Here is a 12,847-nt window from a genome sequence, read left to right on the forward strand (position 1 = left end):
TGATGCTTGTGATCGTGACATCTAAGGGCGGTGTGAGCACGGGACAGGAGCCCTGCTCAGCCCAGGGAAAAGGGAAAGAAAACTGTGGCTTTACAATCAGAGACAAAGATTATGGGAAGCTAGAACAGCATAATGGGCTGTGCTTCAGTTCCTGGGTCTTCAAAACCACTTGCAGTTGGCAACCATTAAAAACATAAAATTTTAAGGTTTCCAGGCTGACTTTTAGGGAAGGTTTACACAACTTTCAGCTTTTGACTTGAGTTTAACAGAAACTGAGTTGAACTTTTTCTCTGCTGCCAGTCAAAAAATGAGAGCCCACTCTGGATGAACACTGAAAGACTGATCGATCCATGGCCCCACAGCTGATGGAAAGGTGCTCACTGCTCTAGTGGATTTTGCATTCAGGTTCATGTAGGACCGAGAGCCCAGCACTCAGCAGCAAAACACATGAGAACTAATGCTTAAATGAGCTGCCATCAGCTTCCTTAGGATGCTGGGGGTCTGAACTCCCAATTTGAAACCCTCTGAATTTGGCTTCATTCTTCAGTTCTCTATAGTATTAAATCAGCACTTCTAAAAAAATGTGGACTTGTTACATTAGCAATAATTTTGGATTAATAAAAAGTATCACCTGTAACTTCCTATCATTGATTTTTAACTATACTTGAGTAATTGTTTAATTTTCTCCTTTCATTTTGCAGTCAGCAAACACCAGCCAAACCGAGCTGGACTAACAGAGAGTCAGATCCATGTCTGCACATGAACTCAACCAGTAACAGTGTTCATTCATTGGAGAAGCTATGGCCAGGAGAAAGAGGTTATCTCCTGTTGGGAAATGAGGCTGCTTTTCAATCCAGAACTTGTGCTGAGCTCATGGCACTTGAGAACAGCTTGTTAAAGCCACGCAGGAGTGAACGACAGCCTTTGTGGCTATCCCTAGGCGCCGGTCTGGTCTCAGGTGCAAATAAGAGACAGAAATCAATTACTGAGACATGAAGGAACAGAAAGTACATCTGTGTGTGCAAAACTTGCCATGACTAGAGCAGAAACCAAGAGAGGACCAGGCTCAAGCCTGATTTCAGAAAAGCACTTGCAAAGGTGAATTCAGCCCAGAGAAGGGAATTGTTAAAGCAGAGCAACCTGAATGTGAAGAAAACAAAAGGTCAGCCAAGGATCTGTGTCATGGTGAGTAAGCCCTCATCTCATCCTTGTGCACAAGCACCTTGTTAGACTTGGTTTGAAGGGAGACACTGAAATCACAACTGGAAAAACCAGAGCGCCACCATCCCCATGGCCACCATGTAAAGCCTGGCCGAGCAGGGGGCCTGAGGTCAGCAAAGGGACACTGGAGCCAGACTCATCTTTAACCTTGGCCTTCAGTGTTTTGCAGTTATCCCATCACCCCTCTCTCCCTAGCACACAGCAGTTTTTCTCCAAACCGATGTTGAGCGCTCTCAAACACCACGTCACACACAATCTACATTTTCTTGCAACCTTTTGCTATTTGCCAGCTCGGTTGTTTTGCATTTCAGGAGCAAAGCAAAGCATCTAGATTGCATCTTCAAGCTGGCTGATTATTCCCAAACAAGATTTCAAGAAATATTCTCCCTGCAGGCCGGGCAAGGGCTCTGCAAACACCTTCACTGCTCCGTGTGCCCCTTCCCACTAGCAGGTCTCTGCGGTGCCTTCATCCCTCTGAGCAGACGCCAGGAAAGTATCTTACAAAGCAGAATTTGATAGACTTACTAATCTGGCTTGGTATAGTTACATTACTCTCTAAAAATGCATGCATTATTGCATTTATTGACTAGAGACCATTGGTTTAGTACATTAAGAAACCACGGCTTCTAAGGAGTTTTCTATTAATTTACCTACACTGAGTTTTCCATGATTGCCTCATGGTTTGCAGTTATTTCGTTATATGCATCCTAGATGATGGCTTTTAGCACTCAGCCTTAGGTATATCAAAGCGCTGGCATCTTCCCCCACGAGTTTGTATGGTGGGGATTTACAGGCAGCCCCAGGGGCCAGGAAAACAAGACATTTTAATTATTTTTAAATCCCTTCAAGGTTAACCTATGTTTTTACTAAAGCACAGTGTGTAAAACACTACATTCAGGACAGATGCAGGTAACAAAGATGCTCTTGTAGCTACTCCAGAGCTCAAGACTCCTTTTTGACTAGAAGAACCACAGTCTGCAAGCCTCCTTCTCAGGGTCTCCAATGGATTAAGATCTTGAGATAATTATTTGTTTCATCCTCCCTTTCCCTTGCAGGACTCAAGATGGGGAAGATGAAATGAGGACCACAGTGGGAAGTAATTCAGTAGAAAATAGAAAAAAATATACTGGATTTACCACTTAAAAAAATCATGCCTAGGACGACATGCAAGGAAGACAAAGATCAGAGTGGCTGATTTTCCAGAAAACAGAACCAGACATGGACAGGTGAGAGGACAGCATTACAAATATCACTGCTTATTTTAATCTCTGCCAAAATCAACCTCAAAATTAAGCAATTGAAAGGAGCCTTTTTCTGGAGAGGGGTCCCTCCTCTACCTCCAAGGATAAACCAACCTCACCTGGCAAATGGAAACCCTGCAAAAGTCAGGAGATATATATATATATATATATATTTATTAGCTAGACTATTGACCAAATCTTTGCCATTTGGAAAACTATTGAAATGCTGTTTCGCAACTGATGATTGCCCAATATTTAAACGAGTTTGTTCAAGGATGAACTTCCACACCACTGCCAAAATGCACAGCAGGAGGCTAACTCAAAAATTCAGACTATTTATCCAGACACAGAGTATTTCCTACCATGGAGAACTGCTTATTATCAACTCTAGATCATGCCCCCTTCCTCTCTATTACCCACTCAGAGATGGGATTTACCAAACTACTTCTGATCTTCTGGTACACACGCAAGTCTCAGGCACAAGTCCTGGCCTCTAGTCTGACAAATAATAAAAACAACCAGCAGGGAAAAAGATAGCAAGAAAAGAAAATATACAAGTTGGAACAATTAATGAAGAAAACCAGAGATACACGTACTTTTAAAAATTTCTTTTTGGTGGCTTTCTGAGGGAGACAGAGACTGGTGATTTTGAGAATTCAAACGGACTCCAGAAAAAGAGCATGCAGAAATTCGATTCCACAAGCATGCGGCATCACTGGGTGTCCTGTCACTCCTGCGCTGGGGACCCCCTGCCAGCATTCACTGCATGCAAACTCAGGGCCTCGCTACATTGAAGTGCATGTTTGCTGCTGAGAAGCAGAGTCTGGGGAAGGGGAAGAGACTCTTCCAGTGTAAAATAAGCAAAACAAGATATAGGTATCTGTGTGCCCTTGTGGCCATCAGATGGGTGCACTGAGGGATGTTCGTTGGGGATTCTCTGAAGACACCTAACGACTGTCAGCTTGATGAAAAAGATGAAAACACTGCTGGTACAAAAGCCCCTGCTCTAGCTACCTGTTCCCCATGGGACTGAGAAACAGAACCATTCACAAAGCCAATGTCAAGGCCAAGGGGAACCCGGGTCCCCTATGTCTGGTGGGACAGGCTGAGATTAGTCCTTCTCTAGCTGCATAGTAGAGGTGCTAGACAGGCAAGTCATGGCTTCCAAAGGCCACAAGACTGGAAAAGGTCAATTTGCGGTGTTGAGAGAGCCAAAGGAACGGTGATTGAGCAGCGGTAGGAAGCTGGTGTTTCTCATGCTACTAACTTGATATTGCTGCACAGCACAATTCAATTTGCAAGGATTCCCTGGACCTTGAAAAAGGATGGAGTAACAAGAAGGGGTCTTAAAAAAAAAAAATTGATTAATTTTTTGAAAAAAATTTCCATCATTTGTTAATCTTCAATTCCTGGCCTCCTTCATTGCTGAGCAGACACTGGCTTGCTGGCCCAGACCAAATTCCCCATCCTCATCTCTTCAAATCACATATTCTGCATGATTAGCAGGCAAGAAAGCCTCTAATTTCTGAGTGGGCGATGGGGAGGCTCTTTCACCTTTTTTTTTTTTTACTCATCTAGTACCTCTATTAAGCAGAGAAGTGATCAGAACGGGTGGTAGCAGGGCAGAGGGAGAATGAGCCGTGCAGCTTTTGATTAGTTCCGTGCGACGCATTTCCCGTGGTACCTAGAGTTTCCTGAGCAGCATCCGCATAGTGACTCTCTGCACGGTTTGCTTTTACTGGAAATGAGGGGAGAGTAGAAATTAGACCTGGAAGCAAATGCCAGACAGGAAACTTTCGATTACTGACTCTAGGTTTAAAAGACAGGTGTTTTGAGGGCCGGGTTCATGACAGGATTTTTCTGTTTGAGTGTTAAGTGGGAAAGAAAATTGAAAAAAAAGTTTCTGAAATTTGTCTCACTCTGGTCAATAAATATCATTATTAGCAATGACTAATTCTGCATTGAATTGGTGGCATTGGTTCATCTACAATTGACTGAATCCTGCAGGATGATTTTGTTCATCTGCATTGGAAACAAAAGGTATTCTCTTCTTCCTCTAAACAGATAAAGAAGATACTTTTTTGATTGCCTAAGCCATAGAGAGCCAGATCTTTAACTTGGTTTGTACAACAACATCTAAAAGGTTCAAATTTCTTCTTTTTTTTTGCCAAATAAAAACCTCACAAAGAGAGCTGGTTAAATTGAATTATTTGCATTATATTAAGCCTGGAATTAAAAAACCAACCAAACAAACAATAAAAAGGTAAAAACAGGGTGTGGCACAGTCCCTCATGGGAAGAGATTTGAACATCTGTGTTCATGCATCTGTTTTTTGTAATGCTTTTTAGACTGGTCCTGCTGCTGCTGGGAGTCTCTGGCTTTGCTGAGGCAGCACCACAGCACCCATGAGCCCATCCCAAATGGCTGCTCAGGAGATGATAGCCACCACGACCTCAGGAGATGGTGGCCACCACCACCAGGGTCCTCCACGCCATGGAGCAGCCCTCGACCTGCGCAAGGGGAGTGAGGCGGCCCCATCGTCCCACCTGGCTATCAACGGGCATCGCTTGCTGAGTTCACGGACAGACCGAACAGGCTGAAGGGCATAAAAAACCCAACCTCGTTTTAAGTCACACTTGAACTCAGCAATCGGAGGAGCTCGCGGGCACGCACAGAAGGAATTTGCAAGAAATCCTTCTGCTTGGCGGCATCCCGTGCAAGCTCAGCCAACACCACCCTCTGCATCCTGGGGACTCCTCTGGCACCCATGATGGGACCCTGGACCCCAGGGAGCCCCGGGGACTGGTGGTGCTCCTGGGGCTGTTCTGGAGCTGGGGTATGATCATCATGGTGTGGGAGTGGGATATTCAGCATGCAGAGCCTCAGGAAGACACGGAGGTTTCTCTCCTCTCGGTCTCCTCTGCAGTCCCGAGGGAAGGATGCAGTCCCTTCTGTGCAAATAATCCGCTCCCCCTAAAGGCAACTGATTATTTCCAGATTACTGTCAGTCCCAGCATGAGTCTCTGACACCAGTTTAGGTAGTTAGAAGGTCAAATGCTAACCCAGGCTACCATGGCCCATCAGTCTCCTGTGATTGACACCAGATTCCACAGGCAGTGGTGGCCATTGACACCTCAGACACCCTGGGCTGGATGAGCAGGGGCCCAGTGATTCAACCAAAGGCATCCTCCAGTGCGTACAAAAGCCTTAATCACACCCCTGAACAGAGATATTTATGTTGTGTGTACCTCAGACAGACATATACATACACTGATAGATATACACACAGATATACACACACATTACAAGGCGGCCCAGTCCAGCATTCACTCAATATAACGTTCAAAGTCTTGCTGAGCTCGTTAAGGTCAAGGACAAACCACAGCTGAGAACAACCTTTCAAAAAGGTTTGTCTCATTGCCTACAGGACTGAACTCATGCTGGACAAAGTAATCTGAGTTTTAGCTTCCCAGATCCCCAGAATCCTTCTGTTTCTTTTTCTCTGCTATTAATGTATTATTATGATCATTTAGTTCACTCATTTTTAGCTTTTCACCCAAACATATCTTGGAAAATCCAAGAAGTATAAATGTGGTCATGGATGCCTTCAGATATTTATCAAACCATCTGTTAAAGAGCATCTGAAGCACACATTTCATATAGGAGCCCTCATAGTCCTGGCTAACCACCCGTTTGCCTTTTTGACATTACAATTGCAAGACAAAATTAAATGGAGACGAGATGCCACAGGAAATTTCCAGCCTGATTACTGTGGGAGCATCAAACCTTGTTACTACTCTGACTTGCTACTTTTCTGTAGCAGGAGAAGTGAGAAAAGCCCCCCTGCCCAGAGCAGCCACTCGTCCCTGGGGTTGTGAGGCAGAAGAGGACTCAGATTCGGGCCCTTGGAGGTGTGATGAGCACTAACTGCTCCTGTGGCAGCAGCCAACCTGGGGGAGGGCAGGTGGCCACTTCTCCTGGCCAAGGCAGATGGAAGGGTGGCCACAGCGCCCAAAGCAATGGGCAACAGAGCAGATTTTGGAAAGCAGATTTTAGAAAAAGGGAGGAAAATAACAGGGGAGAAGAGGTACGTAGCATGTAGAGAAAGGCCAGCATCTTTTCTGCTTATCACAGCCTGGGCTCCATGGCATGGGAGGGTGAGGTCTTGTCGCGCTGAGCAGGTCAGCACATCATGACCTGGTACTCGGTCATGGATGCAGACAAGCTCATGATGGAAAAAAAATTAACCAGAAGCGATAGAGAAAGGACATCACCTGTCTCTCAGATCAGTTGTCCCATTTTACACCAAGACCAAATCAAAAGCCACCCAGATAACTCCAGGTGACCCCAAGCCTGCATCACACTAACCCAATCACCTCCCCAGGTCCTCTCACTTCGGGCAGCAGCTGTCCCAGTGCCTGCTTGGCAGAAACCAGCAGAAATCTGCACAGCTATGGCAGCACTGGAGCCAGAGGGCAGCATCACCACTGGTGCATGGACATGACCCCCCCAAGTTGCCCCACAGGGCATTTGGCATGCTTCCCAACCTTGAAAAGTGACATTTGTCCTGCACAGCACATTCCCATGAGCCATGCCAGCATCCTTTCTCTAACTCAAAACATATCAAGATGCAAAATAGTGAAAAAGGCTGTTTCTGTTCTGTTTTCTTAAAGGACTTTGTGGTGGATCTGGTATGGAAAGAGGGATATAGGAAATCAGCCACTTCCTGCACATTACTACAATGGGAGGAAGATCCAGCCATCTCCAGATGACAGATTATGTTTCCTTACATCAATGGAAACAGAGGCAAATTCTTCACCAGCTGAAGCAGTAAAAGTGTGGTGCTGGGGTCTGCTGCAAGAGACGATTCATCCCAAGGAGTTTAAGGGAGAGAGTCACCGGCGAGGGAGCACAGCTGGATGAAGAACTGTCAAGGGGCTGAGATACAGGATGAGTTTTCTAGAACAGGATAACAAACTCCAAGCACCACTGGGAGGCTGTTGGAAATTAAAGTGTGTGGGAGATTTGGGATGTGAATGTAAGAAACCAATCCAGAAACTTTTATTTGGGAAAATAGGCTATTTGGGGCTCCCTGAATACAGCAACTATTGTGCAAAATTCCTTCCTGAGGTCTGAGACGTTATCAGATGGAAAAGGGCAGTGGGAGGAGGTAGAATTGAAATCGCACTAACAAAACACAGAAGGAAAGAGCTTTGATTCTGCTGTGGCAGCTAAACTAAACAATAAGGAAAACACTCTAATTCCATCTACACAGCAGCGGCAGACCCTCGGCTTATGCATTCCTGTGTTCAGGTTTAGCATCCTACAACAGAGGGCAACAAAATCCAGCAGTGTCTTAAGAGATGGATACACTACAGGAGCAGGAAAGCAGCATCTGGAAATGACCCTGATGAACGAGCAATATACAGTAAAAAATCCTCTGAATAAGGGCAGTGAAATGCTATTTTTCCTTTTTCTGGGACATAAGATTAAGAAAGCAATATAGAAAATGAGCAGGGAAAAACCTGCAGTCTCTACCAAAAAATATTATATCTAACCTGGTAAAAATGAAGCCTGCAAGACAAGACTGAGATTCCAAAATAAGAAATTAAGGCTACTGCTTCAGAAATAAAACCAGTGCCTGCGATTGCAGGGATGCTGGCTGGTATGACCTAATAAGGGACTGTCGGTCCTCAGATTTCCTCAGCTATGGAGCTGATTGGGTTGAACAGACATTTTATCTCATTGCACAATCAGACACCTGTGAGAAATGCAGATTTACTCTTTGGTGTGCCCAAAGTATGAGACAGGGCAGCAGAACAGCCAGGTCCCTGGGATGAAATGTTGACCCCCCTGATGCCACAGGTGAGTGGCCAAGATTTCAGCCTCACTCTGCTCCCAAAGAGCATTTCCCATGTTGTGCTGCCAGGTTTAATAAAGCCTTCGCTCCAGTTACACAGGCTGAGACCTCAACTAGGAAAGAAAAAAAATCTGGATAGTTGAAATATGATCTTGGAGATTTGGTTTATTTGGCAGGGAAATGGATGGAGTGCTACAGAAGTTCTGCTTGCGAAGAAAAGCTCAATTGAAAAACAGAAAAAAAGAGAGTGGAGAGGGGGAAGGAAGGATGACATTTTCCTCCCTTTAGTCAGCACCATATCTACCCAGATATCTTTGGTTGGATTTTGTGCCAGGGAAAAATTAGTTTCTGGCCTCTTATAAGTTAAAAGGCACAGCAGAAAGTTAAATCTACAAAACGCCAGGCTCTAGTTACACTTTTGGAAAACATATTCAATGTTCATAATATTTAGGCTGTAAGCTGTTTTGAGATATGAGATGGAAGATCTGAAAGCCAAGCAGATGATCCCCACAGATCATCGCTTTTGCATCTTGCCTCTCAAGAAAAAACAGATTCAGTTCCAGAATTACTACTTAAAAGAACTGGGAAAATATAGGGGGAAAAAAATCCCAGAGCTAAATAATTCTAAGGGCATGAGAAGTATCCTAAAAGTATCCCAAATACCAGCCCTGTTGCTTTCCCTGGGCTGTGTGAATAGAGAAAAGCTCTCCCCAGGTGAGGTGTCGGGGTGCCCTTGGAAGGTGCTCGCCCCGTCCCAGAGGCGCCCACTGGACACGCTCTGCACGGTGGCCCAAGGCAGGGGGAGGATGGAATAGGGACCGTGCTGCACCCAGAGCTGGGGAGGCCAGAGGGAATGGGGTGGAGAAAAGGTATCTCTGCCACGCAATGTCGTGCTGTGTCAGAGAACCCTCCTGTGTCCCACGGAGCAGCAGGTCCATGCAGCATGAGGGGCTCAAGAGAAGTTGGTGACACGGTGATAGCTTTGTGTCCCCACATCATCGCTGCCTGGTGTGGCGGCAGGTGATGGAGATGTCAGCAAAGCATCACCTACCCATTGGCACTCAGCCTGTTATACTGTTTCAGCTACAACTCCAGCAACAAAATTTAAAATAAAATAAAAGCAGCATAAACCAAAAGCCCTCCTGTCACCCTGGGGAAGTGTCTGCCAGCTCTGCCCACCCCTCTTTGGCCCCCCGGCCTCCCTGTCCTCACAGCTACAGCCCCAGGCAGACTGGAAGAAAGAGATGATTTAAGGTCCAGCGTAACACGCAGATACATCGGACTGCCACAGCACAGAAAAAAGCACGTTAATACCTAGAATGCTTCCCTCGATGGCACCACGACACGGTACACACACGCACACACGGACACAGAAATCTACGGGTAATGCATGGGGATGGCGCGGTGGCAGTGATACAGACCTTGGCGATGGTTCGGGCTGCTGCTCTTTCCTTTAAACAGAAGCAATAGTACATTAGCATGGTGGCAGGTGGCAAAAGATGTTGCTGCTGCTTCACTGTTAAAACATAACGGAAGGACAATACCAAACAATACGACTAAGTGGAAGTTGTGGACAGAAGAAAGGGAAAGGAGCACTTAATTCCTGGAATTTCTGGCCCAGACAGAAGATCACTGAAGACTCACACAACCTCAGAGAAGACACATACAAAAACATAGGGCTGAAGAGTTTCTCTCAACCCATCCTCGTGCCCATGTGTGACTGAGACACCTGATGGTTGTGTGATTTGTGTGAGTACAGGAGGACTTCTGTGGGGTCAGGGAGCGACCCCTTCCTTTGGAAATGCACCGTCCTGGCTTGTTCCTGCACATAGAGAAGGATTTCAATGGTTCCCATGCATCTGATTTTCCTTCCTAGCCATTGGGACAGAGGTAATGTCAGGTCTCTTGGTGCTTTGCACCACATTGCTAATGCAAGGTGCTGGGGGACACTGGTGGGAAGGAGCACAGAGCCCTGACACCCCAACACCCCAGCTGGGGCTTCTGCCTCCAAAGCCTTTGGCAGCTATTTTGCCATAATAGTTGGCAAATGCTACATGGAGGGAGTCAGGAGGCACAATTCTTGTATGTGGTTTTCTGTTGAGACCCCAAACCACTTGATTGTCCTGAAAGATCATTGATTTTGAGGACAAAGTGAGAAGACCACCTGCAAAAGGGTCAAGATAGCACTGCAAGCCAAGCTTAGGCCACGCTGAAAACAAATCCCGAAACTGCCAAGCATCTTAGTGGCATTTCCCTCCAGCAACAAGGAAAACCTGCTCTGCCTTCAACTATTTTGATTCATGGGAAATTACATTTAATATGGGGCCCTGAAGCAGCCTTGCCCCTGCAGCCCCACCAGAAATGGAGCAGACTGTGGTTCTCAGCAGATAAGGGTCTGTGTTCCCTCACACCTGACAGTCTAAGGGACAAACCAGACTGCAAGAAGACCCAAGCAGGAGGAGTTCAGATCCCAATGAGCGTGATGCTGTCCCAGCCCTGGCCCAGCCTCCACACCGAGATCTGCGCAGACCCCGACTCCTCTCCCTTCGGCTGAAGGCAGCAGCCTGGAGAGACCCAAAAAAATGCCCCTCTACCCTCTGCTCCTTGCTCAGACCAGCCTGGAAGCCCAGCCTCGGTCATTAGCTTAGACACATTAAATTTGCAGTCTGACCCACGGGTCTACAGATCTCGACTCCCTAGAGAGACACACAGCCTGAGGCAGGTCCCACCCTGCCCCAGTGGCACAGCCAGCATCTCCTCTCCATCCCTCCTGGGTCTGCACAATCCCTGTTCACCAAATGGGGCAACCTCACCTGCTTAAAAAAAAATAAGCATTACACCTCCTGAGCAGACAGCTAAGCTGCAGGACTCCCAGACTCCTGAGGCAATCATGTATACCGCATCACAGCTAATTTAGCAAAAACTTCTCACTTCTACAACTTTGCCTGCTCTTGGGGGAGGCGAGGGAAGGCTGGAGGGAACATGGAATGAACTAACACATCATGGGGCTGAGTCTCCTCTGAGGGTGGTGAAGACCAGAAAGGTCAGAGGAAAACTGAGAACACTACCTCAAGTCAGATCCTTTGAAAATATGACTTTGCATTTTCAGCCAAACATCATAACATTACTCCAGAGCCAAGTCAGGCTGAAGAAATTCATATACAGCACAGGAGAGGGAGGGGGGACAAGGTCACTGAACAACCCATGGGGGACCAGCTGCCAAAACCTCTCACATCTTCAAGGCTGTCCATATGCAAAAAGCAGGAAGAAAAAAAAAAAAGTTGCAAAATGTGTGTTTTCCAAGCTGTCTTAACTCTGCTGCTAACCTGAATGTCAGTCCCGATTTGCTCTTCAGGTTCCTCAGGAGTTCCAGCTGGTTCAGAGGAGGGATGAGTCTAGAGGGAGAAAATAAAGACCATTAATATCCTGGCAGAGCTGATCTCAGAGCCTCCTGTCTTGGAAATTTCCCCTGTTGCCCCCTCCTTTCAACTAGAACCAGGTTTGTGCCACCAACTGCAGCTGGGGGACAGCTGGGGAAGGATGGCAGTGCCCTATGGCAGAGTGGTGGGGAAAGGAAGAGAAGGTGACAGTGAGAGAGAGAGAGAAACTTGTCTGTACCACCAGATTTTGAACCTCCCAAAAAACAAGTGGCTGCTGGGGTTTCTGAGGTTATGGGACAGAGAAAACAGGGATCTGAGGCTGGGAGCATCCCAGGAAAAACAGCAGTGTGCTCTGGGGTCAAGTTTAACCACTTCCCTACTGTCCATGTCAGGTTTTGCCCCAAAATGAGGCAAAAACCACACATCATTGCCTTCTAGGAACCACAGATTTCCTTCCTTTCGCAGGAAGAAAAAGAATATGCCAATGAGAACCTTGGTCAATAGCTTAAAAAACCCAGAAAACAAACACATTGTCGCCTGTCCTGATTTGTGCTAAAAGCCACTGAATTATTGCCTATATCCACTTTTGCTTTCTTCTCTCAGATCCTGGGAAACTGTGGTTTGCTCCATGAATATTTAACGCTGACATTCACACTCAAGTTTTCAAGCAAGGGGGATGTGAGCTGGAGGTGTCGGGGGAGGCTGGAGAACGTGGCACATGGTTGGGAAAAGCAGCACCTACTTGGGGACTTGGCATTCAGGGTCAAGGCCAACAGAGCTCCATCCCATGGCTTAAAGCAAAGTCCTTTCTGGGCCACCAGTGTGCCCTTGTCAAACCATCTAAGTGCCACATGCCATCACTGTGCCCAGAGGGTGCCGAGTCAGCAGAGCAGCTGCTGTGACAGGCAAGCAGGAGAAGCATCATTGCAGGGACAAAGAGGAGGACAAGGGGCTGCTGCTGGGGCCACGGCCCAACGTGCCACAACCCCAGGACAGTGCAGACTTATGGCTGGAAAATGAACCATGTAGGTTTTAATTAAAATGAGACAGACCTGCTCAAACTGCCCTGAAACTGAAACATAGGACTGGAAGGAAAGGGAGGCAACACTCCCGTAACAGACTGGTCTTGGCTGATGTGCTGTAAG

General features: G+C 46.6%; 1 protein-coding gene across 3 annotated transcripts in view; it reads right to left on the bottom strand.

The window, feature by feature from the left end:
- KCNQ2 (potassium voltage-gated channel subfamily Q member 2) overlaps positions 1–12,847 on the bottom strand; it is a gene marked incomplete at both ends in the record, with an annotated part of 63,460 nt that overhangs the window by 14,702 nt on the left and 35,911 nt on the right. For 2 of the 3 annotated variants that reach the window (XM_080354774.1, XM_080354773.1), the window contains 2 exons: positions 9,740–9,773; positions 11,649–11,717. In XM_080354774.1, coding sequence (XP_080210900.1) covers positions 9,740–9,773; positions 11,649–11,717 — 103 coding nt within the window. Of the gene's footprint in view, positions 1–4,146; positions 4,201–9,739; positions 9,774–11,648; positions 11,718–12,847 lie in introns of all 3 variants that reach the window. The other variant, XM_080354772.1, reaches the window with a different exon arrangement.

Source organism: Nesoenas mayeri, assembly GCF_963082525.1.
Source record: "Nesoenas mayeri genome assembly, chromosome: 16".
NCBI lineage: Eukaryota > Metazoa > Chordata > Aves > Columbiformes > Columbidae > Nesoenas > Nesoenas mayeri.